Source organism: Nelumbo lutea, chromosome 5 (assembly GCF_056320005.1).
Source record: "Nelumbo lutea isolate HS-2025 chromosome 5, American lotus-T2T, whole genome shotgun sequence".
Classification (NCBI taxonomy): Eukaryota; Viridiplantae; Streptophyta; class Magnoliopsida; order Proteales; family Nelumbonaceae; genus Nelumbo; species Nelumbo lutea.
Window position 1 is genome coordinate 28,992,573 of NC_142688.1, and position 27,663 is coordinate 29,020,235.

The window sequence follows — 27,663 nt, forward strand, 5'->3', positions numbered from 1 at the left end:
TTTTAAACTAACCTGTAGCCTAATTTTAATTGCATAGTCGGTTCTAACTATAATTTTCCATAATTTAAAACTAATCCAAAAGCAAAGTTATTTTCTTATTTAGATGGTGAGTTAGTGGTCCAACTTTTCTAAAAAACCCATGATGTCATAATTAATGAATAATAAATATTTAAAAAAGTATAGAACACCGAAAATGAAAATGTACAAAATTTTGTCAAAAACATTTGAGAACATTTCTAATGTTATATATTCATCTTATTAAATAAAAATAATTGTTAAAATAAAAGTTATTTTTATTTATGATAGAAATGGAACACAAATTTAATAATAATAATAATAATAATGATGATGATGATGATGATGATGATGATGAAGATGATGATGATGATGATGACGACGATGATATATCTAAAATTTTCAATATATCTAAAATGAAACACAAGAATTTAAGTTTATTTTTAATCATATTGTTACTTTTGTTAATTTTCAATTTCTATCTAAAATTCAAGTAATTAATACTAAGAAAAACTTCTCCGACACAACATATGTGATTAATTACTAATATATATTGAAATGACTTTTAAATTTAATGCTCAAATAACGAATTCGTGGGGAGGAAGAGAGACTTTGGCAGCAAGCAACCATCAATAGTCAAGGTGGGCAGAAAGAAAAAGATATTAGTGGGCTTTGCATGAATTGGGCTCATTATTTTGGGACCAACGTAGGATTCCATGTCTTGATGCAATCGCAAAACTTTGTCGCGCGTTTCAAATCTGTGCAATCACATCTTCTTTCGAAAAAAAATGCAAAGGATGTCCATCTCTCTAGGACCAAGATTTGGTAATGGGCTAATGGTCCATACACAGTGAAGGATGTCAGCGGGTTCAACTCTTTTTCATCCCCAACCAATGAATGAGTTGATCTCTGAATTCATAAATGGACTTTATAAAGCCCAATTATATGACTTATCAAAAAGGTCCAATTATAATGGACCGACAATAAAATTGGGACTCGAAGAAGAGGTTGCAGCTATTCTGAGTCCGAGGGACGGAACCGCCAAGGGAGAAGAAATTTGTCCGTCTTCTGATCTTCTCTATTTATTTACGCTCTGTGGTTTCCCTCCATTTCCTGGCTCCAGTCCAGAGTGCGGACCCAAAGACAGATTTCGATGGTTTTCCCTTTAATAGATTGGTTTCAATACGTTCCACAGGAGGCACTTCGCGCAAATTAGTGAATAGCTGATCCCTGAGATACCATCGACGCTTTCCTTTCAAAGCCATGCCCATGTCCCGTCTGGTCCGCTTCTCTCTCGAAAACCGTTCAAAGGTCAATCTCAGTCTTCTTCGAGGGTGAGTTGAGCTCCTGTACTCCTTCAATCTCTTTTCCCCATTTCAATGAGATATTACTTATAGAATCGGATCGTGCCTCGTGTTGTTAATACACTTTCTATTTACTTTTTAAGTTGGTCTGGATGGAAATAGGTTATGCAGATTGAAATGCAAGTAGAATTAGTTCGAACTTCGAAATGTCTTCTTGTAGAATTTTGCTTCACTGTTTTAATCCTTTTGAATGGAAAATAGAAGCAATGCAAAGTGTAAGCCATGAAAGTTTTCTTATGTCATATTTGGTTTGGTAGACGTAGCCTTGTTTGCTGAATTCTTGATTGGTCTTTTTGTGTAGCTCTATCAGCTTACACTGAAGTCGGATGGTTATAGAGAGGACTTTAGCATTACTTGATGATAACGTTCTTCTTACATGTCAAGAGAACATGTTTGACTTTGCCTGTGAACTTGGGGACAGCTCAAAAAAGGGCAAAATTTGGTAATAGTGTATGGGGTTGGAGCAACTGGTTGCGTTAAATTGATAAAGCATATTTTGTAATAACCTACTCAATGGGGCAAATTGGTTGTTAGGGTTAACTGCAGCTTTAAATTTTCGTTTATTTCACCAACTACCTTGAGGCTTACCTTCTCTAGTTGGATAACTTGACATTTCCCCTTGGGATGTTATAAAACTGTAGTGGGTGGTCTGTCTGCTTATGAAATGGTTTTATCATGAGATTTTTTTTTTTTTTATCAATAACAGTGAATTTTATTAAAGTATTGAAAATTACAAAGCAAAAGAGCTAAACAATCTTAACTCCCGAATACAACCAATGTACACCCAAAATGTAAAGCAATTACAGCACAGCTCAAAACATAGAGTTTCTGTTCACCCCTTGCCTAGCTAGACCATCTGCCAATGACTTTGCACTTCTCTTTACCCATGATGTCCTTAGTCAGCCACTTAAATTTCTTCTTTTCATTGTTGTAATTCCAGAGCCTAAAGTTGTCCTCTTTTAGCCAGTTCACCACAATTTCAGAATCTCCTTCTATGATCAATTTGTTAATATTCATGTCCTTGACCCTTTATACCTCTTCAAGGGCTGCTAGTATCTCAGCCCTCAAAGAATCTCCCACCCCAATTGGACCAAAATATATAGCTAACAGATTCCCTTTTTCATCTCTTATCACTCCCCCTATTCTGGAGGGCCTTGGATTGCCCATACTTCTGCCATTGAAATTCAATTTAGTAAAACCATGAGGTGGAGGGGTCCAGCAGGAACTTGAAGCCTTTTTAGCTGAAGCTGATTCTGCAATCTCCTTCCAATTCCTTAGCAATTCATCAACTGAGAAATCTACAAACAAGTCCAAAGTTTTCAACCAATGTATCGCCCTAATATGAATAACCTCCAAAATTACTTCCAAGCTTCTCTCCTTATCTGAAATAATTCGTGAATTCCTCTCCTCCCAAACAGTCCAACAAACTACGACCCTAACACACCTCCACATAGTCTTAGCCCTTTTTGTTGACTAGTTAAGCATGGAAGTGAATAAGCTTTGCACATTCAAAGGGGGAATCCACCAGTGAGGAGACAAATAGCTATTAAGTCTTTTTCTTTGAAGTAAATTGCTTGTATTAACTCTTTCCAAAAAGGCTTCCCAGTAGAAATTCCCAACCTTTGGAGGTATAGGTTGACACCACACCTCTTTAATAGGAAAGGACAGTCCAGTAGAAGAAGGTTGATTAGGGCTTTAAAGAAAGAGGCACAGGTGTAGGAACCCAAGGGAGTGAGTGTCCAAATTCTACTGTCTGCCTTTATTGGCTCTAGGAAGACCCCTTCAAGGATGGATAACAAGGATAAAGTGCAGCCTAACTCTCTGTCCCTAATGTTTCTTCTCAAACCCAATTTCCAGCCAATCCCAAAAGTTGAGTTGGAAGGTACAAGGAAAGAGGAAACCGGTTCATTTTTTAGATAGCAAAAAGAGTCGGAAATTGCTCTTTTAAAGAAGTATCCCCAATCCAAACATGTTCCCAAAATTTAATGTGGTTGATTGAGTGCAAATCATACTTGATTGAGGGAGAGAACAAGGGCAAAATAGCTTGAATGGATTTCTAGGGAGATGCTCTTGTAGTCCTTGGCAGAATCCTAGAGTCCCATCCATCGTCTGCAACCCCATGAATACTTACCCACTATCTTAGCCCAAACTTTTTCTTTCTCCAATGAGAATCTCCATAGCCATTTCCCTAATAGTGCCAAGTTTCTATTCCTTATGTTCCCAATACCTAGACCTCCCTCCTTCTTACTCCTACACACCACCTCCCACTTAACCCTATGGTCCTTCTCCTCCCCCAGCTCCTAGAGAAAATCCCTCATTAGTTTTTCTAACCTGCTAGCCACTCTAACCTGAATCTTAAAGGCTGATAAAAAATAGACAGGAAGGTTAGCTAAGGTAGACCTAATTAGAGTGATTCTCCCTCCAAGAGACAAATAGTTTTTCTTGCAATTGGCAAGCCTCTTTTCAAACTTCGCCGCAACTAGAGCCAAAACTCACCTTTTCGGGGATTATCTCCCAATGGCAAACCAAGGTAGTTAAAGGGCCAATTAGCTATTGCACACTCAGATACCTCCCCCTCCCCCATGTTAACTCCAATTATACAACTTTTCTCAAAATTCACTTTAAGGTTTGACATTTGCTCGAAGAGTTGTATGGTGACTTAGTGATCTTCAAGTTTTTTATGCTATTGATATCCCCTCCTTCACAAAAGAGTATTGTGTCATCTGCAAATTGCAAGTGTGTGAGTGGTATGTTCTCCCTTCCAACTCTCCATCCTCTTATTAAATCCTTGGAGTCTGCTATGAAAATTAGTCTCCCCAGCACTTCTACAACCAAAATAAATAAAAAAAGGGGAGAGGGGGTCTCCTTGTCTAATCCCTTTCAAAGTTGGAAAGAAATCCACCACTGTCCCATTCACCATGATGGAGTAATGGCAATTCCTAATGCAACACATCATCCACTTGCACCAATTATCTCCAAACCCAAAATTGATCATCACCTCCAGTAGGAAAGACTAATCAACCAAGTCATAAGCCTCTTTTTTTTTGATAAATAACCAAGTCATAAGCCTTTTGCAAGTCCAATTTGCAAACCACCCATTTTTCTCTTGGTTCCCCTCAAGCTCTCATTTGCTATAAGTATCTGATTTGTTATGTACCTCCCCTTCACGAAAGCTCCTTAGTTATTTGCTATGATTGTTGGGAGCACCTTTCTAATTCTAATGAACAACACCTTAGTGATGATCTTATAGAGGATGTTAACTAGGCTGATCGGCCTATAGTCCTTTGGATGGTTTGCATTTCTTTTCTTTGGTACCAAGGCAATGAATATGGAATTTAGCTCAGGGTTAATCACTCCTCTAGTATGGAATTCATCAAATATCAGCTGTAGGTCCTCTTTTAATATCTCCTAACAATTATGATAAAAAGCCATCGTAAAACCATCTAGGTCTGGTGCCTTTGATCTATCCATAGAGAACACCGCCTCCTTTATCTCTTCCAAGTCAAATTTCCTTTCCAGCCACTCCCTTCTTCTAGCTTCAATTTTGGCCATTCCAACCCCTCAATCTACACCTTATTGTTTAGGAGTTTTCTAAATATAGACCTAAAATGATCCGCAAAGGCCCCTGCAATCTCTCTTTGATTGGAAATTGTTTCCCCTTCAATCTCCAGACTTGAGATAAAATTTTTTCTCCTTCTTTCACTTGCCACAACATGAAAAAACTTGGTATTCCTATCCCCCTCTTTCAGCCACTTGCATATTGACTTTTGCCTCCAACTTATTTCCTCTTGAAGAAGATGGTCCTCTAACTGTTTGTGCAATTTCCATCTTTGTTCCTTATCCTCTTCTGTAAGGCAGCCCATCTCTTCTTTGCTATCCAGGACTTCAATTTGTATTGTCACGGTTTGCTTCCTTTCCTCCAGTCTCACAAACTCTAAAAGATTCCATTCCTTGATTCTAACTTTCAGATATTGGAGATATTTGTGAAACTTTATTCCACTCCATTCCATTGTTGGATCGCTCTCTAACCACCACCCATTAACTTTCTTGATGAATCCCAAGGTGGTCGGAGGTCACCCTTGGAAGTGCTCTAGAGGTCAAATTCCCCCAATGTTCTTTCCAGTCATTTGAGAATAAGAATCTGTCCATCTTGGAGCAAATTGGATTCACTTGGAGATTGAACCAAGTAAAACAATTATGTGATGATGGAATCTCTTTAAGTTCATAGGCATCCACAAATTGATTAAATTTCCTCATGCTCGTGGACGACCTCTGCCTAGGACTGTTTGTTTCTTCCAAGAATCTGATTATATTGAAGTCACCTCCTAAACACCATGGCCCTTCCCACAATCCCCTTATGTCAGCCAGCTCTTCTCATAGCTTCCTCCTCTATCTATAGTCATTCGGCCCATAGACATTGGTTAACACCCATTCAAATCCATCATCCACTTGCTTAAACTTCAAGGAAACTGAAAATTGTCCTACAACTCCTCCATACCTACGAGTACATCATTCTTCCACATTGTCACAACACCCACTACAGACCCCCGGGAAGGCAGAGACGCCCAACTAATCCCCCTACCTCTCCATACGCTCCTTGCCCACTTGATGTCAAATTCTGCTCTTTTGGTTTCCTTCAACAATACCACATCTGGATCTATTTTCTTGATGGCCTTTTTTATTACTGCTCTCTTCCTTGCACTTCCCAATCTTCTAATATTTCCAACTTATGATCCTCATTTATCTTTGTTCTCCACCCCTTACACCTATTACTCTCACTTATTTCCTTTCCTCCTTTCCCTTCTAACACCAAAACTTTTATCTCCTTCCACATCCTACATCAATCCTTCAGCCTCACTCAGTTTTCTCCTTTTAACTGTAACTTTTTCTCTCTTTTTTTGTAAAAACACTTTGAGGTCATTTGGATCTTTCAGTTTACACCCCAACTTCTGCACAAATGCTGCCACAGAATCCTCACTAGTCAGCTCTCTTTTGTTTAACTTCCTATTTCTCTCTTCTTGACTTTTTTCCCCACCTCTACCTCCTTCCACTTCAATGCCTTCTTTGCTAACCCCCTTCGCCCCTTCTTTTTGTAAATTATTCTCCTCAACTTAACTTAACAGGCTCTCAAGGATTTCCAGGATTCTTTTATTTCTGTTTACTTCCTCTTCTCTTCCTACCTCTCTCTTATGACCCTCCCTATTTCCACTGCTATCTCATCTCTTACCACTTCCCCTCCTACATAGGCTGCAACCTCTGGACTGGGATTGGTATTTGGCACATAGGACACAGACCAGACATTAGTATCACAAACTGAAAGGACACAGTTACCTGGGTTATGTTGGGATAGTATAGGAATGCTAGAAATGGAGGTAGGATCTGTCAGGTCCTGAAAAGGAATGTAGGAGTCATCTAACTCCTTGGCCCGGTTCTGATGAGTTTTCCTTCCCTTCTCCTTTGTTATACAGTGATCTCTTTTTTTTTTTTTTTGATGAATGAGTATAATTTATTAAATCAGAAATATGAGACAATACAGTAGACCCAAGAGGAGGCACGAGTTGTTACCTCTTCTAACAAGATTACATCAAATTAAAACAAAATTGACCTGAATTAAGCAGAACTAGAATTACAAAGCAGCCCAAAATAAATGTTCCCTTGAAGCCCCTAGCCCATCCGCTAAGGAATTTGCTGATCTTCCCACCCAAAGAAAGGTAACAGTCATGTTTCTTGTGATCCAGTTGACTTCCCTTAACGTATCTCTATGTCGCCACATAGCTGAAGCTGGTTCTTTGAGCCATCCCATAACAATCTCAGAGTCCCCTTCAACTACCAAGTGCTGAACTTCCAATTTGATGGTGTGTGATCTGACTACTCCTAGCTGGAGGACGATCCGGACTCCAGGTGGACGGCGAGCTGGATTGGTCTGCAAAACAATCTATCAGAGAACCCGGGGTAGCTAACCCGGCGAGGTTGCTCCGATGCTCAAGTCAGTATGCTATAAATGTGAGCTGAATGTTTGAGAGCTTGAGTGCTAGAGAGTAGAGTAATCACGCGTACCTTTGCCTTGAGGGTTCTGCCTTTATATACTGGAGTAGTCATGGGTCTCACGAAAAAGCTCTGAGATCTTCGAGGTATGGAGATAAGGTTCGTTCCGCTTCCGAAGAGCAGTACGTAGATAAGGCTTATCGTTTCACCTCTGACTCTGGCGGAGTCGAGACGAGTCCTCAATCGTGATCTCGGAAAAGTCGGGATTTGTTAGCTCATCATGATCTCGAGTATCTTGGGATCTGTTGGAGAGACCTCTGGAGTCGGTTACGTGGCGATTCGGTCATTAGCTCCGATCTAGTACTTCGATTCTTCAGTCTCGAACTGGGTTGGATGCCGAGGTGGGTTTGGGCCGAGGCAGTTGAATACCCGAGCTCCAAATGTTGCGAACTAGGCTTGCCGGGCTGAGCTGTCATCCCTTGATCAGATCGTGCCCACATGCCCCCTTCTCGCTAGGTCGGGCCAAATCACCCTTCAACTACCAAGTGCTGAACTCCTAATTGTTCTGCAATCTAAATACCTTGTACTGCCGCTAACATCTCAGCTCTATTGGAGTCTCCTATTCCCATGGGGCCTGAAAACAATGCTAATATTTTTGCTTTCATTATCTCTCAGCACCCCTCCTATCCCCGAGGGGCCTGGGTTTCCTTGGCTACTTCCATCAAAATTCATCTTTACCCATCCTTCAGGTGGAGGCATCCACATTATAGATTTCCTGTCCTTCCTCGCATGGCTGTTAGCCACCACTATCCAATTTCTCCAAAAATCATCTTAGGAGAATGTATGAAATAAGTCCATAGTTCTTAACCAATGGATGGTCCTAGTTAAGATACATTCTTCAACAGCTTGAAAGCTTCTTTCCTCCTTAAAAACCCTTGCGTTCCTTTCTTCTCAGATTGTCCACAAGGTGGCTACTCTAATACGTCTCCACAATATTTTTCCTTTTTTTGTAGGCCACACAAAAAATGAAGGATCGAATAGCTGACTTAAATCCGTGGACAGATTCCACCTGCACCCAAACAAAGAGAAAATCCAATTCCAAATAGCACTAGAAAAGGAACAAGATACAAGTAAGTGAGAGCAATCCTCATCACTAGCCCTGCAAAGTACACAGCAGTTAGGGGACAAACACAAAGAAGGCCTTTTCCTCTGCAAGCAGTCCAATGTATTAATCTTTCTATAAAACACCTCCCAGCAGAAAATAATAACTTTAGGTGGAACTGGTCTAGGCCAAATCTCCTTGGTTGGAAAGCCCCGCTGTCCCTGAGAAGAGCAAAGGGATTTATACAGTGATCTCTTCTCTCACCCTCCTGTTTGCCCCTCACTTCTGTAACCTTGTCTTGCTTCTGGGCAGTTTCAAATACTTCCTTACACCTCTCCTGTCTGTCAGAAAGATTTGGCAATGGAGCTTCTGAGTGTGAGTCTGAGTTTTCATCCCCAAAATTAGGTATGTGTCCCCTTGTGATGATTGGCTCTTTACTGACACAGCGAAGAGGTTGTTCTTTGCAAAAATCTTCTTCTACTTCTTGTGTAAACAGCATACCAAGATTTAAAGTTTCCACTACCTCCTCTAGCATCTTCTCGAACTCGACACATCCTATGTTGGATTGGTTGTCCGAGTCTTCTTCCACTTCTAATTCTTCCAAGTTGCAGTCTACCCACCCCTCATCGATATCCTCCTTCTCCTTGTTGCATTCTCTTGTGTACCTGGGATTTGGCTGACCCTGTGATGATTGGCCCTCCCAAGGTATATCAGAAAGGGGTTTTTACTGTTCAGTCCACCCCAGAAATCTTAGCCCCATCGTACAGTTGGGGGTAGGTGCCAGCTTGGAATTGATGCCAATTCGCGGGCGGGTATAGGTGTTATAGGTGGAGGTGCTTATAATTTTGAATTGTTATAGGTCTGCAGTTTAATTCAGAATTCTGAGGTGGAGTGCAGTCTACTTTTTCCTATCAGAAACTGGGCAAGAGATCCATTTTAAGGAACCTGTGGTCTGCTATGTCTGCCTGGTCCAAACTGGGGTGCCCCCAAGAGCCTTTTCAATGAAGAAGAAGATAGACGATTTCTATCGTCTATAGTCTACACTACCTTCCCCCGATCCATGTGCTCACTTAAACAGTCACGTAGATTAGGTTTCGAACCCTTATTTGAACCAGTCTGTCCTCCTATTGGTTCAGATAGACCGGCCCACACCAAACCTTTGACTGGTCCACCCCCCTTCTTAACCACGTCAACAAATGAATCCCGAGCCCCTAATTTCCCATTTAATTCAAAATCTTTCAATTATTTTTTCTTTTAATAGCTTGCGTGTCTTTTGGTTTTCTTCCTTCGACTTTACAGCTTCCCCTTTAGGCATGTAATGTTCTTCGACCCTTCTTGCCAACACCTATGTGCCACATGTAGTCCAGCCCATCACATCAGCATCGTATTCTACCTTGGTTCTTCGTCCCCAGAGCTTCGCCTCTACCTCTGAAACCAGCCAAACTCTATACCACGCTCCATCAGCAAGATAGAATTGGAAGTCTCCCTATTCAGCAAGGAGACTCCCTAAGATTAGGACTCTTGTAATCTCCTATTTAAGGAGACACCATTATTGAATGAGGATATCGAATATTCAGTCAAGAAAGAGAGTAAAGGAGAGTTAAGTGATCTCTTGAACAAATCACCATTAGGGTGCCTAGATAGGTTCATCAAGAGCAGGGAGGAACAAGGGAAAACAGAGGGTTTTCCTCGTGGACCGATCCATGACGAGATCCTATTCGCGGGCCCATAACAATAGCCCTCATAAATACTCAAGCCAGCCATTAAAGCAGAGTTCCTATAGTTGTGGAGAGGCAATAGCAAGTTCAAATAGAGGGATGAAGGTGTGATTTGAGACTGACAAGGTGATTGGGATAAACTAATCTGATAATAAGATAAACTAATCCTAATCTGATAACAAGATAAACTAATCCTAATCTGATAATAAGATAAGCTAATCCTAATCTGATAACTTACTAACAAGATAAGATAAGAGCAATAGAATAAGATAAGAACAAACAAGATGATCTAATCTAATCTGGCAGTGGGTCAGGTTCCTGTTGCTGCCGGCGGCGATGGTACGTCTTTCCGAGGAATGCGTCCATAACATTACTCCCCTCTTGGACTACGAGCTTGTCCTCAAGCTCGAACTCCGGATATGTGGCTTGGAACTCTGTCAATGGGATCCATGTGGCTTCGGCCGATGGTAAGCTACACCATTTCACCAAGACTTCAAGAACTCCTTGATTGAAACAAGAGCAGATGACAACTTTAGGTTGGGGAATCAGTTTGCCATCTTGCAGGGGTGGCAGGGAGGGGACTTGGTCCGGAGGAACACCCGTAAATGGTTTCAGCAAGGCGATGTAGAGGACATCATGAATCCGGCTGGTCTCTGGTAGTTCCAGCTGGTAGGCCACACTGCCAATCCGTTGTAGAACCTTGAAGGGCCCATAGGACTTAGGGGCCAGTTTCGGGGCAACTACACTAGGACTAGTAATAGCTGCTCAGAGAAGCTGTTGTTGCTGTTGTTGATCATGTTGTTGCTTCTGCTGCTGCAGTTGCTGCTGTTGTTGGTTGTCTGGCTGCTGTGGCTGAGGGTGTTGCTGCTGCTGTGGACCAAGAAGAGTCTGCTGCTGCTGCTGTTGTGCGCCAGACGACTCCGTCAAGTCTGGTCGGAGGCCGTTTGTGGTTACAGCCCCTTCTAGATTCCTCTCCCTGTTAGAGAAATACGATTCCAGCAAGCGTCGCAGCTCCCGGACATCGTCTTTGACCTCACGAACCTCCCTGCTGGTTTCTACGAGCCTATGCTCCAGTTCGTGGACCCTGGATGATAGCTGCTGCAGATCTCCCATGACGACCGGCTCTGATACCAAGTTGTTATGGGCCCACGAATAGGATCTCGTCATGGGTCGGTCCACGGGGAAAACCCTTTGTTTTCCCTAGCAAGTTGTTATGGGCCCGCGAATAGGATCTCGTCATGGGTCGGTCCACGAGGAAAACCCTCTGTGTTCCCTTGTTCCTCCCTGCTCTTGATGAACCTATCTAGGCGCCCTAATGGTGATTTGTTCAAGAGATCACCTAACTCTCCTTTACTCTCTTTCTTGACTGAATATTCAATATCCTCATTCAATAATGGTGTCTCCTTAAATAGGAGATTACAAGAGTCCTAATCTTAGGTTGTCTCCTTGCTGAATAGGGAGACTTCCAATTCTATCTTGCTAAGGATAAGATAAGCTAATCCTAATCTGATAACAAGATAAACTAATCCTAATCTGATAATAAGATAAGCTAATCCTAATCTGATAACTTACTAACAAGATAGGATAAGATCAATAGAATAAGATAAGAACAAACAAGATGATCTAATCTAATCTGGCGGTGGGTCAGGTTCCTGTTGCTGCCGGCGGCGATGGTACGTCTTTCCGAGGAATGTGTCCATAACAGCTATCCTCTGTACTTTGTTCTTTCTCATGCTCCTTATGTAAGTGCCTGTCAACAGGGACGAGAAACTGCTGTTACTCATCTGCAAAAGCTGTCCACCCTTGTGCCTGCTTCCTTTCCGGTAAACAAACCATTTGTTTCCTATCACCAAAGTATTCTGAGATGGTAATGAATCAGCCTTTCCCATTGCGCTTCAGCCCCGCTTTGTATTTCTTCCTTTCCAGCTCTAATACATTTTTCCACCCTACTGTTCTGAGCGATTGAAGTACTCCATTGATAAACCCCTTCAACCATAGCACAGCTTCCTCAAACAGAAGTAACATTGCCTTCCTATCTTCTCTAACTTTTAGCAGATTCTTACCTCTGGCCCTTCCACTCTCAAGTAGTATTTTCTTCGCTTCGATAATCAGTTCAGATTTCCACATGTTCACCACTTGAAAATCTTCGTCGCTTCGTCTCTTCACGTTACAGTTCACCGAAGATATGCAGAGCATGTTAAGTCCATAATAGTTATGAACAACTTATGTTATTTTTGGCTATTTTCAGATGACTGTTTCTTTCATGTTTCCCTTTTTGGTCAAGATGCTGCTCTTCTTGGAATGATTGTGTCGGTTACTTTTTTCTCTTATCATGAGGTTGTGTTTGAAGATACTTTATGTAGAACCCAAGGTACTTGCTTAACCATTCATCAAACTGAATACCCATTGATACTAATCCTAGGTCTTGGATTTGGGATCCTAAGGGAACCTTCACTTTGAAATTTCTACAAGAGATTGTGGGTTCTGATGACAAGAAGTTATCTCTATGTGCATATTCAGGTAGTTCAATTTAAGATTGCCTCTTGGGTTTGGACAATCTCACTAAAGAAATGATTAATATTGGACCAACTTAGTGGAGAACAAACCTACCCAGCCACTCTTTTACCTTATGCTTGTAAGATGAGACAGCCAACCACTTCTTTCCACATCACAAATTCAGACCTCCTATGAATTAACTTACTTTGAAGTTTCTATTTGTAAGATTGTATCTTTTATTTCTGTTTGGCAATTGAAAGGATTACACAAAGGTGAAATGTCTCATAGAATACTGATTTAAAAAATAGAAAGAAGAAAGAAAGAAAGTTCTTCCTTTTTACTATATTCTTGATTGTGTCAGTGGAATAGAAAGGAAGAATTTTTGAAATCAGTATTCCTCATTGGAAGCAGTTCTGATGGTCACTCCCTTGGTGCAGTTATGGATGTAATCAAAAAGGATATCAGAGGATCACCCCTACCTTTTTTTTGGTCTGAATTTTGAGTTTCTGTGTGCTGCATGGATAATATCTAACATAGCATTTACTTGGGTGCTCTCAAGTCTATGTGTATAGAAGTTAGTTGTACATGTGGATGCGGTATACTTGTACTTGGCTTGTTTTCTTTTTAATTATGTAAATATGTTTAACCTTTCAAGAGAAAAGGATCATTTATATAGAACTCACAAATGGAGTTATTAAAACATTGTAGAAATGGAAGGTTTAAATCCTCAGTCTTCAAACAATGGAACCCTCTTTTGGAATATCCATAAAAACATTGTTTTGGTACCTTGATGTCATTCATCATTCTATTTATTGAAGATAAAAACATTTTCTCTTACATGCCCTTTGTTCTTCTTTACTGCCTTATCTTCTGTGCTGCTCCTGTTGTCTAAAATCCATGCATTTCTTTCAGCAAATGCACCAGAAAATGAGAAAACAGCAATATATGCAACATTGCTTTGCTCTGACTGAGAACCTATAAAAAGCACCAGTACAAAAAAGGCTTTTATTGTGGCTAGGAATCATCCTCTCCATTAAAAAATCCCTAAATGCCTTAGCCCACATAAGTCTGGTAAATTTACATTGAAGGAAAAGGTGGTTGGCAGTTTCAGCCTCAACCAAACATAAAAGATTAAACACGGTCTTCATGCCTTTTCTTGAAGGATTGGCAGTTATTAGACTTTTCTCTAAGGGCAAATTTCTTAAGTACCCCTATGGTTTAGGAAATTGACTAGCTCTACCCCTACTGTTTACATATTGTCTTAAAGTGCCCTTAAGTTTTCTGACAATTGACTATCTCTACCCCTACCGTTAGCATCCGTTAATGTTCTGTCACAATCCGTACACATGTGACACCATATGACATTTTTTTAAAATCCAATATTACCCTTTGTCCCTGTTCTCAGTAAAGAAAGGTCTAGGCTCAAATGCTTATGTTTGAATGGGAATCAGTGCCGATACCTTTGTTTCTGTAGGTCTTCCTTTCCTAAGAACTGCTGATGGGGAGGTGGTGGTAGGGGTGGAAATTGTATTTTAGATGACTTTGGTGATGGATCGTTGATTGACTGAGGATGAACCAAATTTGATGTGTAGCAGATGTGCAAGGACTTCCATGAATCATAGACTAGAGTTGTAAGGCCTGTATCACTGGGCAGACATGGGAGAAGACCAGGCAACATACCATCTAAGAGTGCTTCAGAGACCTTATCTCTTGTTACGTTTAATGCTCTTTAGAAGTATAGCTATATTTTGAGACTTCTTTGGGTCCAAAACCCTGTTCTCCCGTTCAGTGGGATGGAGTGCACTTCTAGTTGCTTCTTTCTGAACCGAATTTTCTGAATTGCAGCCAAAAAGAGTCTCAATCATGTTTTCACTTAATCAGTAAACAAGTGACATGGTAATTAAGATTAAAAACCATACAACAGGGATCCAGCATAGATCATGTTTTCATTTAATCTGTAAACAAGTGGCATGATAAGTAAGATTAAAAACCATACAACTGGGGAACAACACAGAGTAATCATGTCTTAATATGCTACTTAATGAAATGAACTTGACTCTAGTTGGTCTCACACAATGGCTCAATCTGAAGTTGCCCATACTTTGTCCCAGTGCAATAGCTTCAATCTGGGCTTTGCCCTATCTATATCATTGCCTGCGTTGAGTTGCTCTGAAGAACAACCATGTTTGGTAATTTCTGCATTTGGTACTTGTATTTTTGTCTTATAACAACCTTTGGAATAGGCAACTTAGGTTGAGGCCTAGATAATGCCTGAACGGGAATTGGCGCCGATATCTTTGTTTTTGTAGGTCTTCCATTTTAATCTGTTGGTGGTTAATTTGAACCTCTGGTTTATTTACTTATCTATTTCTGTTTGAAGCCTTGAAGAGACTGAATGAGGTATTCCAGTATGGAAACAACTCGGACCTTTGTGGAGTTGTGTTTTCTATTTTGAGTGTTTGCAGTGCTTAAAATCGTTTGAATCGCAATAGTTCTGAACCCTTTAGATTGTTTAGACCCAGTGCTACAATTGCCCGGTGAGTCAAAAAAGCCACCGGAAATGGGAATGGGACGAGGCTGAGTGGTTGCATTCAGACTTGAAAATTTTCATCAGATGGGTTTTATTTTGAAATTTTGAGGAACAGTGGAGGGCAAATTCAACATTTCATTTTTTCCGTTAGTGTTTAATGACGATGTCAATTGTTAGAAAACTTGAGGGTACTTTAAGACAATATATAAGCAGTAAGGGTAGAGTTAGTCAATTTCTTAAACCATAGGGGTACTTTAAGAAATTTGCCTTTTTTCTAAAGCTGTTGTCCATGTCTGGAAGAAATCAGATCTGTTGCATACTTTGGGACAGTATTCATTTTTGAGATGTGGGGTTATAGATCATGTTGGAAGCTTTGTCAGTATCGTCTTGTTGGTAGCAGACAATGTTTTAAAACATGGAGGCGTGATGCGAGGCATTCCACTATCTAGAGGCGTGAGGTGTTCAGAACATAAGGAGCGTAAGCCTCCTTAAGAGGAGGGGGATGAGGAGGAGGAAGGGGAGGAAGAAGAGTAAGGGGGGTTTCATTTTTCTTTATTTTTCTTTCCCCTCATCTTTCCTTCCCTTCCTTTTCCTTTTTTTCTTTCCTTTCTCTTTTTTTCTTCTTTTTCTTATCCTCCCTTTCTTTTCCATTATTTTCATTTCCTTTTTTCTTTTTTTTTTCCGTTTTTTTTTTGTCTTTTTACATGAGGTGTGCGTGAGGTGCATGAGGCATACGCCTCTAACATGCCTCATATAAAAGCGTATTAGGTGTATGCCTCCAACACGTCTCATGAAAAAAGCGTATGAGCTATATGCCTCTTGCAGACTTGCACCTGAGGCGTATGTCTCAGAGATGTCAAGTGTCAACGCCTTAAGGCATTTTGGGAGTGCCTCCAGGCATACACCTCCCACGCGGCCACACCTTTTAAAACGCTGGTAGCAGATCTGCACTCTGTCTGGAAAGCCATCTTTTATGGGATAGATGAACACCATAACTTAGCACTTTGGAAAATTGCTGAGGATTGTGAAGTCAGTTTGTTGAAGGTAGATCTAAGTGAAAAAAGAGCCCGACCTATCCCACATCACATCCTTCTATCTTCTTTCTCAGGACATGGGTTTCATGCTCTGTATTTTCTGCAGTAATTCAGTCATGGGCTTAATTTCCCAATTGTAAGTTGATTGAGACAACTTTTTAACAACATTTCTAATAGGCATGCTTATCAGTCTCTAATAATTATCTCTTCAAGGATAAATAAAGAAAAGTTACTCCTGAGTTCTCTCCATTTGTGCTATTCTGTAGGCAGATAATGTGTGTGTGCCTACTGCTAACTCTAAAACTACATACTGCAGACTTTCTACCATACGGATAAATACAGACTATGCATATCCTTTTTTTTTTTTGCTAGGAAACGGTGCATATCACATCACCTTGGAAATCAGGATATGTAAAATGCTATTTCATTTGGATCCTGTACATTGATTGTACAAACACAAATATCCAATCCCTCCTATCAATATCATCAACAAAAAGTGTGTCCCATGAAGTATGAACATTCCTTGATTCCTTTACTGACAACCATGAGTGGGCTGTGACTACAGCTCTCCTTGTTACCTCCTCAACTTCCAGTCCCTGTTTGTCAAAGATTCTGCCATTTTCTTTCCTTCATGGAATCCAATCTTGCAAATGCCTTACTATCAAGACATTTACTTCTATACTAAATTTAGGAAGGTTATTGTTATCAATTATCCAAATTTTATAATACAAGAAGTGCTAATATCTCTACCCATAAAAAAAAGAAAAGAAAAAAACACTGGCACTATACATCAACTCAACTCAATTGATCAAACTACGAAGCCTTAATTTTAAGAGGCATATAAGGATACACTTTGGATATGCATGGATATGGATAAGAAATCAAGATAGTTATGGATACACTAGGAAACTCAAATAGATCTTCCCTGTAGTGGGGTAGCCGAGGCTACTCATAAACTATAATCCCTGTAATTTCTTTACATTAATGAAATTTCTTTTTACTGATAAAAAAGTCAAATAAATCTTAAGATTTATATTAATAAAAATAAATAAAAGTTTTATATAACTATAAATAAGTTATTTAAATGTAGATGACTATACTTCAATGATTTATATAAAGTGTGAGATATTGGGATAAAATTAGTAACTGTTGAAAAAATGATGGAAGAACTAAAATGTATATGTATATACCTTAATTTTCAGAAAATAATATAATTATCTTAATTATTATTAATATATAAATTTTAGTATTTATTGACAAACACCCACTAAGAAAAGAGAAAGTTTACTTAAAAATAAAACTCATATAATTATGACAAGCAAGTGGGGCATGCCCTAGTGGCAAGCTTATGACTTAAAATTTACTGACCAAGGTTCAAATCTTCTTATTGCTAAAATTTGTAGTTTTTAAAAGTGCTTTAAGGAATAATTACTGAAATTAATGCGAGAGAGTGATTAATGGCTTGTAGTTAAGGATTAATTACCTAAATTAATGAGAGAGAGAGTGGTTAAAGGCTTGTAAGTATGGATTAATTACCTAAATTAACGAGAGACAAAATGATTAATGGCTTGTAGCTAAGGAGTAATTATCGAAATTAATGAGAGAGAAATGAAATTAATAAAAGGAATTCAAATTCAAATTTGAAAACATGAAACCAACCGATACACTTATAGTATCTGCTTGTATCGGGATCATAACGGCCTGATACACACGAAAAATAGCGAAACATGTAAATTCTACACGTTCCATGTATCAGACCTTCGTTGGAACAGTACATATCGGGTCATATTGGCTGATACGTTGCAAGTAATTGGTGCAGCAAGTAATTTTTTATTCACATTGCCAACATCATCTTGGCCTTCTTTCCTTTGTTTTTATCACTTAGTGGGGCAACTTCTAGATTTGCACATCCTTGTTTGTAATCCTATTTGTTTTAATTTTTCACTCATCCATCTAAACATCCATAACCCAATACTAGTACTCATTTTTTTGGACAAGTTGCTTCTTGATTGCCTAAAACTCTATTCCGTATAACATTTTCATCCTCATTACCAACATATAAAGTTTTCTTTATAACTTAATGGTATTATTCAATGACAACAATCTTACACCTCATTTCAGCCACTTGATCTAATTGTATGGGTGGCATCTTCTTCAATCCTTCCATTGCCATGGACAAGTTGGGGAGCATGTCTATCTAAAGCTACACCCATATAGACAAACCTCTCTAGCTCAGAAAGGGTGGCACAAACTATCACCTAAGTTCTATGGGTCATTTGCAATTACTGAACATGTTGGGCCTGTGGCCTACAGATTGTTGTGTGAGAGAGAGTTCGAATGGTAATGCCTGTCTTTTCATTTCTTTGATCTTTTATATTGTGCATGCCATTCCATCAAGATTGGTAGTTACATCTTAGTATCTTAACAACCTGAGGTCTGTTCTTAATCAACTTGCCCTGTTGTAACTAAATTTGCTGATGTGGCTCCTCTCTTCTTGCTTCTAGAATAGACTTGTTGTATGATTAGCTTGGCTGCCGTATCTGGGCTCCTAACAATTCCTCACCTTGTTGGATATTCCTTGTCCTTGGGGTGCAGCTGGGGGTACCTGAGCACTGAGCAAGACTCCCATGTGGCATTATGAATTGGTAGTCCTGCCCATTCTACTATGGCCTCTTGCTGAATTTGCTTCCCCACTTTGATCCAACAATAATCAAGGATGGCCCATGGCTTTAGCTGTAACACCCCCATGTCATCAAATTCAGGTAGAACAGCGGAGCTTGCTATGTTGGGGTTTAAGGAGGGATACCTGAAAAACTGAGTGTATCCGTGATGTGGCTGGAAGATCCAATCTGTAGGCCACAGGCCCAATACGTTCAGTAATTGCAAACGGCCCATAGAACTTAGGTGATAGTTTGTGCCACCCATTCTGAGCTAGAGAGGTTTGTCTATATGGGTGTAGCTTTAGATAGACACGCTCCCCAACTAGAAATTCCACCGCCCTATGTTTTTTAATCATATTGGGATATCCAAGGCTGTGCTCGCATGAGGTTGGCCTTTAGAGCTTTGATGGTGGTATCTCTCTCAGTCAGCTGCTGATCTACTGCTTCCACTGCTGAAAAACCTGGTTCATATGGTAATATTGATGGTGGGCCACACCCATAAAGGGCTTTAAAAGGAGTCATGTCAAGTGCGTTATGGAAGGTAGAGTTGTACCAAAATTATGCCCATGGCAGCCAATGAGCCCATGTCTTCGGATTTTCCGCAGCGAAGCAATGATAGGTCTCAACACAATGATTGAACACCTCAATCTGTCCATCGGATTGGGGATGATAGCTGGTGGATCGATGTAGTGAGGTGTCGTGTAGGTGAAAATATTCATGCCAAAAGTTATTGAGAAACGTAGGGTCCCTATCTGTGATAATAGCCATAGGAGTGCCATGCAATCTCATGATTTCCTTGATAAATGCTTCTGCTACTATAGCGGCTGTATACGGATAGGCTAAGGGCACAAAATGCCCATACTTAGAGAGTCTGTCAATGACCACTAAGATGACCATAGGCACATTAGACTTGGGCAATCCAGAAATGAAGTCTATCATGACTTCTTCCCATACCATGTTAGGGATCTTGAGTGGTTGCAATAGTCCCCCTGGGCTTTGATCCTCGTATTTTTTTCCATTGACATGTGGAGCACATCATCACATAGTTTTGACTTGCATATTTCATGCCCACCTAGAAATAATGTGTTGCAATTGTATGATACGTCCGCAAAATGCCTGAGTGGGCTGACTGGGCTGAGATCACCAAACATCCTTTGTAGAAGAGCATGGAGTCCATCACATTCACATATATCTAGGGGTAGAGTTTCGATCTTGGGCCCATTTGTTGCGTATAGCTTGCAACTTAGGATCAGCTAGAGCTTCTTGCTTGAGAAGATCCACCAATGGATAAACTGGTTTATATACTGTCAACTGGCTGAGCGTGTTGATGATGACAAGGCATCTGCTACTCTGTTAGTAGGGTCAGGCTTGTATTCAATGACATAGTTATAGCCCATGAGTTTGTGGGCCCAACGTTGTTGCTCTTCTGTATGTATCTGCTGCTCTAAGAGATATTTGAGACTTCTGTGATCGGTGCAGATGATGAAACAACGCCCAACCAAGTAAGCTCTCCATTTACGGACTGCTAATACAAGGGTCATGAGCTCTTCTTGTAAGTGGAGTTTGCTAAGGCCTTCCCCGACAATGCTTTGCTGAAATAAGCAATGAGGCGACCTTCTTGCATGAGAACTGCCCCTAGACCTCCTCCTAAAGCGTCACACTCCAAAGCAAATGTTTTGGAGAGGTCCGAATAAAATAGGTGGGGTGGAAACCACTGTCTTTAAGTTTTCAAAAGCATGCTAAGCATTAGTGGACCAATGAAATGAATCCTTCTTTAATAGTTGAGTTAGTGGGGCAGCTAAAAGCCCATAATCTTATAAGAATCTTCGGTAATAGCTTGTAAGGCCCAGAAAGCCCCTCAAGCCCTTGATTGAAGTGGGATGCGGCCATAGTTGGATGCACTCAACCTTTGATGGGTCGCCTAACAGTTCCTTTGCTGACTATACGGCCCAAATATTGGACTTGGGTCTTGCCGAATTCACATTTAGACATCTTAGCATAAAGCTGATGATGTCTTAGGAGAGAGAGTGTGTGGCAGTGAGATGTTCCATATGTGAATCCCAATCTCAACTATATATTAAGATATCATAAAAAAGGACTAGTATAAAGTGACAAAGGTAAGGAAGAAATACCCCATTCATGAGTGCTTGAAAAGTTGAGGGCGCATTGGTGAGTCCAAACGATATCACTAGAAATTCATAGTGACCATCGTGTGTATAAAAAGTTGTTTTGTGAATGTCACGTGAGTGCATCCTCACTTGATGATATCCTGATTGGAGATCCAATCATAGTTTTCAAGGCGCCAAGGCGAGGCTATGCGACAGGGGGGCGCCTTGTCGCCTAGGTGATGGATTTTTTTTTAAGTAAACCATATATCCTAGGGTAGTTCCCTAGGTTCCATTAGCCATCTTTCCATAATAATTATCCATAATTTTCATAATAGAAGTACAAATTTCATGTTTAAGTCTAGAAAATCAAAAGAAAGGAAAGAAAATTCAAAAAATATAGGGGCTGAACCCCCTACTTTTGTTATAGGAAAAGAAGAAAAGAAAAGGTGGAGGAAGAAGAAGAAGAAGAAGAAGAAGAAGAAGAAGAAGAAGAAGAAGAAGATGTGGAAGAAGAAAATGTGTTGATTAGACAAAATTTTAAGTTCTTCCCTTGCTTATTGGTTCGGGTTTTGAAATCTTTGAGGGTTCAATCAAGGATCAAAATTTCGATAAGATATGCCCTGTATTGGGCATATTGCATTGTATCTTTGGGGTCCTGATACACCTGTTTATAGGTGTTTTCGGGTATCCATTTTTTAAATTATATAATATAATTATATTTAAATATGAAATTGGAAACCAAAAAATAAAAAAGGGGGGGAGTATCATTATAAGTACCGATACACCTCTGCAGATACACAGGTGTATCGGTACTTTGAACCATGGGTTCAATACAGCAGTTTGCACTGTTTGTGTTGATTAAACCCTAACAAATAAGAAAATAATAAAAATAAATTAGTATATTAACACAAAATGAACATTCTATTTTAATGTTTTATAATTATAAAGTCAAAAACTTGAAAATATAAAAGTATTTTATAACACAGTACACAAAACTGCTTGACGATTGGGCAAGGCGAGCCTCCAAGGGCACCTTGTCCTAGGCGTCGCCTTGACAACTATATGGATCCAATTTGGAGATTATAGGCACAGGTTGAAGCTCATCTAACAATTTTTCAATGACAGGTATAGGAAAATGATCTCATACTGTTATTTTGTTTAGGGCCCAACAGTCAATACAGAATCTCCATGTACTGTCCCTTTTTTTGACAAGAATTACTAGGGATGAAAATTGGCTGGAACTTGGTGTAATAAGTTTCTTTTGAATCAGGTCCTGAACTTGCTTGTCAGTCTCTGTTTTCTGAGATGGGGAATAACGATAATGCTGAACATTTGCTGGCAATGCCCATGGTATAAGCCGAATATGATGGTCATACAAGCAATGTGGTGGCATAGTTTTCAAGGCGTCTAGGCAATTCTGGATGACACTAGGGTGCCTTGTGTATATTCCATTCAGCATGTATATTAATTGAACAAATAACAATTCTCTTTATATACCATTCAGTATGTATATTAATTGAACAAATAACAATTCTCTTTGTTAAGAACATTAAATTTCCTCTAAAATGTGGCAATTCATCACATTTAAAAGATTAAAATCTTTTACAGATATTAATGAACTTATTTTCAAAAATAAAACTACTATAATAAGTATTTAATAGAGCAATTTCGTACCAATTAGAAGCTAAAGAAGGTTATTAACTTTATATGATAAATATTCACAATGTACAGTAAAATAGAAAAAAACAAGAATGGAACTTCTGTTTTATTTAATTAGAGAGAGAGAAGAATAGAAAAGAAGAACCTTTTTCTCTCCTCAAAACCCTTTGATCTTTTAAATTTCAATAGTAAAACATTAAACAAAGTATAATTGATAATATATAGCATATAATAAAATGCATTAACACATACATTAATAAAATACACCAATATAAATGATATTATAAAAGATGCCCACCTTGTCATTTTTGTTGCCTAGGTGGGTGCCTAGTTGCTAAAAGTAAAGGCGTTTGGGCAAGGATGCCTAGTCTCCTAGGCAACGCCTTGACAACTATGTGTGGTGGTAGGGACTGTGGTTCCTGGAAAACATCCTTGAATTCAGCCAATATCTGTTGGAGTTGAGCTTTGGTGTAATTCTGGTAGTAATTCTGTTTGAGGAGATTGTAGCATCAGCCATTGGGTTCTAAGCCCATTCATAGAAGGATATGATTCTGGCCTTTGATTACAACTCCTCATGATTGCCTTTAGCCATTTGGTGTTGTACCTGCCATATTATCTGGTGGATCTATTGTAGGAACTTAGGTGGAGTTATTATAGGTTTTAGGGATTTGATTAGAACAAGGTTCATGGCACTAGTACAGATCGTTGCACATTTTAGGTTTTCATTCAGTTGTGATGGTGGGAGATACACAGGTGGTTATTAGATGGATGATGGTGGGATTAGAGTGACCCTGGCTTCTTTGCCATCAACAAGTTTCTGTCTTTGGCATCTAAAGTGGGCATCTTATTTAAATGGGTCCCAGTATCTTTTTCTTTTTATAATCTAATAAAGTTAAACAGTTACCAATCAAATAATAATAATATAAAAGATCAGCCAATTCACTAGAAAATATTCTGTTTAGTGGAGTAGTGCAGAAGAGTGAGTTTTGCAAGGGACCTTCTGGCCCAGAACACCTCTTTGTTTGTCTTCTCTCTCTTTACAGTTGTGCAGTGTAAATGTTTGGTTTGTGGCCTTGTCCACTATGTAAGAGACCTTCTGGATTAGGCGATTAGCTTATAAGCCACACCCAAAATTGTATTGGCGCTTTCTCTGAAATGTATTAGTCATTTAAATGATACAATTTCTTATTATAAATCTTACCCATATAGAAGGGCTTATTATTGACACAAGGCGAGTTCTTGGGGCTGAAATTTGCTCTATGAATAGAGGGCAGCAAGACAAACATGTCAAAAGCCCAAAAAACAAAATTGCCATGTCAACATGCAATTCATGTTGATTCCATACAACATATCTTTGAACAGGAAGTGGGAGCCACTTGTTCAGTATCATGAAAGAAATCCTTCAAGCAAGAAAATATTATTTAAGTGGTATCAGTAATGATTTAAATAGACCAGGTGGGTACTCAAAAGGATAATTTCCTCCTTTTGTGGTTTCTGTCCTTTAAGACCAGTTGTAGTATAGAAATTGTATGAATATATTCTATTGATATTTTGTTGGCATTATTAATATAACTGTTTTTATTGTTTTTATCTCTGTTCGTTCTAAAGAATGTTCCACATATAGGTTAGGTTCCAGGAGGTTTCAGTATCGTGGCTACACTGGACAACCCAAATCCAGTACCACAAGGCCAGACAGTCAGCATCTGTTGCCAGAGAAACCATCAAGCTCCCACTCATGGAGTACTTATATCGCCGTATGCTATCCCAACTCACTATGGTCTCTTGTTTGGCAGTCCTAATTATATTGTTGTTAGTTTTGACAAGATACTGACCAATCCATTTTTCTTAATCATGCTTCTTTCTGTCAAGTCTAATGTGCCTGCCATGGATGAAATGTTGGATTCTTTGCAGCCCACAGCTTTATTGGCAATCGCTGGTGGAGCTATGCTTGTTCACCATAATGATGAAAGGAGAGCAGTTTTAAAAGGTGCCTCCTAAGCACCATTTCACCAAAAATCTTGACTCAAGCGCTTATGATGGGCTATATCTGTTTCTTTTTCTTTGATATGCAACAAAATAATTTTATTAAACAAAAACTCCTAGTTGCCCTGAACATAACTGTAGGCCCAAATATTTATAAGCCGGCTTCTGAAGGAAGAATTAAAACATTATCTTGGAATTACAGATTGATTCCGAGTCCTGGAAAACCCCATAACCCATTCTATATGATCCCTAACAGCATCTGTCTTTTCCAATGCATCAACCACCATATTTGCACTTCAAGGTATCTATTTGAATGCGCTGTTCAAACTGGCACCCATGTTTTTTGCAAGTCTATCATAAATCTCCATGGAACTTCCTCTTATTTCTTCTTCCAAAAAATTATGGTTTGTTAGTCCCCCTTTCTCTCCACCTCTCTTAAACCATTCATCTTCATTAGTTTTAAGCCCTGAAGATGGGCCAACAATTCTGCCTGTAAAGAAATTCCATGTCCTACTGACCTGAGAAACTGCCTAGAATATTGCTTTTGTTGTCTCTTTTCACTCCCCCAACTCCAGAAGCACCTGGATTCCCAAGACTGCAGCCATAAAAGTTGAATTTTATCTTACCCAAAACTGGAGTTGTCCACTCTTCTCTTTGATGTTTTGGATTGGAATCCAACTACTATTTGCCATCCTCTCAGACTCGGCAGGCCATTTAGAGATGCACTTTTAAGTTCATCACCCAGCCTAGCCCAATGAGCCACCCTAACCATAGTCAAAGTCAATTACTGATTCTACCACCAAATACTTGTCTTAAAATATTCTTCCATTTCTTTCACTACATAAACCCCAAAGGACCACTGCACACACACATTGCCATGGTATTTTTTTGTCATTGAGTTTTGCATGTCATTTTACTTGTATTGAACAAGCCCATAACATAGCTCAGTGCTACCTGTAGATTGAAAAAATGATTCCATGCCTGAAGCATAGTGGCAATGCAACAGGATGTGGTCTCATCGCTATACATGTATTTTTTATAAAGTTAATTTACATCTTTATGAAGCTGTCATCTTTATCAACCTAGGTTTCCAAGTAATATACAAACCAAACAAAAAGTTTTCTAAGTAAAAGAGAAATGTGTCCATGATAGTGGTGCATCTATTCATTGCATAGTTGATGGTCAGCAAACCATAAAATGAACTTTAGTGGTCTCGTAGTAGCTTTCTATGACTAGTTTAAGTCCAATGTTAGTCCCAGCTATCTGGGATCTTGGGAGGGGTGCACTGGATACAGCCCTAACCTTTGGCACTTTTTTTTTTTTGCACAGTGGCTGCTCTCAAACTCAAACCCATGTTCTCACACTTGGAAGCCTGAGATTTTACCATTACACCAAGTAATGGCCCCTGACTAGTTTACTCCATTGACTTAAATACTTAGTATTCGTACTTTGGGGGAGGGAGATTGAAACTAGAGAGTTTAAATCCTATTCCTTTTGGATGCAAGAGTTTACTTCAATTGGAAGCTTAGGATTCTCAGCCAATTTTGGCAAAGTTACAAACTAAGCAAGTTTTGTTTTGACCCATCTTACTAAAAGTGAAAAGCAATCCATACTCAAACTAATTACATAATATATACCAAAAACCAAAAACCAATCTTTATATCACAAATGAGTTATTCCCATACCAAATTACCAATTAAAAATAAACTCCTGATCATTCATGTTATTCATGGAAGCCTTCTTTCTTTCTCACATTTTTTTTTTCATTTTTGTTTAATTCATGAATTGTTTTTCTGCATTGTTCCAAGGTACCGAGCACAAAGGAAACAACATTAAGGGACCAACAATCGGAGGCCCTTTTTCTTTGATCGATATGGAACACCATTTGGTTACAGAACGCAACTTTCGAGGAAACTGGGTACTTCTCTACTTTGGATATACTTCTTCTCCTGATGTTGGACCAGCAGAAGTCCAAAAAATGGCCGAGGCTGTTGACATATTAGGTCTGGTACATCTGCTAGTTGATGCTTTAAAAAATATTTTTTTCTAGTTTCAGGATGATTATTATTTGTTTTTTCGTAATTATGATTAGATGATTATGTTTCAATCGTTCTGTTGGTAAGGGTGCTGAAATTTGTCTTTTACCTGGAATAAGAGTCCAAACAGAACTTGAAGGTTATGCCAGTTTTTGTTACCATTGATCCTCAACGAGATTGTCCTTCACAACTCCGGGCCTATCTCAGAGGTAGTTGTTTCTTTTGTTCATGTACATTCTTATTAGTTGGTATTCCTTTCAGCTATCCCTACCTTAATTATCAGTAGATATGCACTGAATCTATCCTTTGTTCTTACTGTCAAAACTGCAGAATTTGACCAAAGAATAGTAGGCTTAACTGGACCTATTAATGCTATAAGACAGATGGCTCAGGAGTACCGTGTTTTTTTCAAAAAGGTTGAAGAAGAGGGGAGTGATTATCTTGTTGAGTCATCACACAACATGTAAGCATGAGCGTGCCTGAAATACTAAAGATTAGATTGTATGATTTGTGTCCTTGATCAAAGGTTATGTAACAGGTACCTATTGGACCCAAACATGGAAATATTGAAATGTTTCGGAGTGGAGTATGATGCAGAGCAACTCTCTGAAGCAATCCTCAGGGAGGTAAAGAAAATCATATAAATTGAGGTACATCAACCCATAGAAGGTACCCTCTGACATGGTAAGGGACCATCTTTTTTCATGCATTTTATCATTTTTCATATTTTTTGTGTTACAATAGAAGTAGCTTTTAGAATTTCGTAGTTTTAATTGGATTTGATGGTCAGTATGACCATTGGATGGTTTTTTGTGGGTGTTCTTTGAGCTTTGGTTTCAAATGCAGTACTGTACATTAAGAAATAGGGAAACGAAGAGAATTAACGAGTTCAAAACTATTCTTTGACTCTATTTTTGGTTTTTCTGATACAATATAGCATTTGCAGTTTTGCACATGATAACTGCATTGTGCA

The 27,663-nt window shown here is 39.2% G+C and overlaps 1 protein-coding gene across 1 annotated transcript; it reads left to right on the top strand.

Moving 5' to 3' along the window:
- The first annotated feature begins 962 nt into the window (after window positions 1-962).
- HCC2 (Thioredoxin superfamily protein) lies at window positions 963-27,601 on the top strand. Its single transcript, XM_088945231.1, has 7 exons — window positions 963-1,349; window positions 24,296-24,425; window positions 24,583-24,658; window positions 26,463-26,657; window positions 26,810-26,899; window positions 27,021-27,153; window positions 27,229-27,601. Exons 1-7 carry the CDS (start codon window positions 1,279-1,281, stop codon window positions 27,332-27,334), a joined length of 801 nt encoding a protein of 266 aa, XP_088801357.1. The 5' UTR covers window positions 963-1,278; the 3' UTR covers window positions 27,335-27,601.
- Window positions 27,602-27,663: the final 62 nt, after the last annotated feature.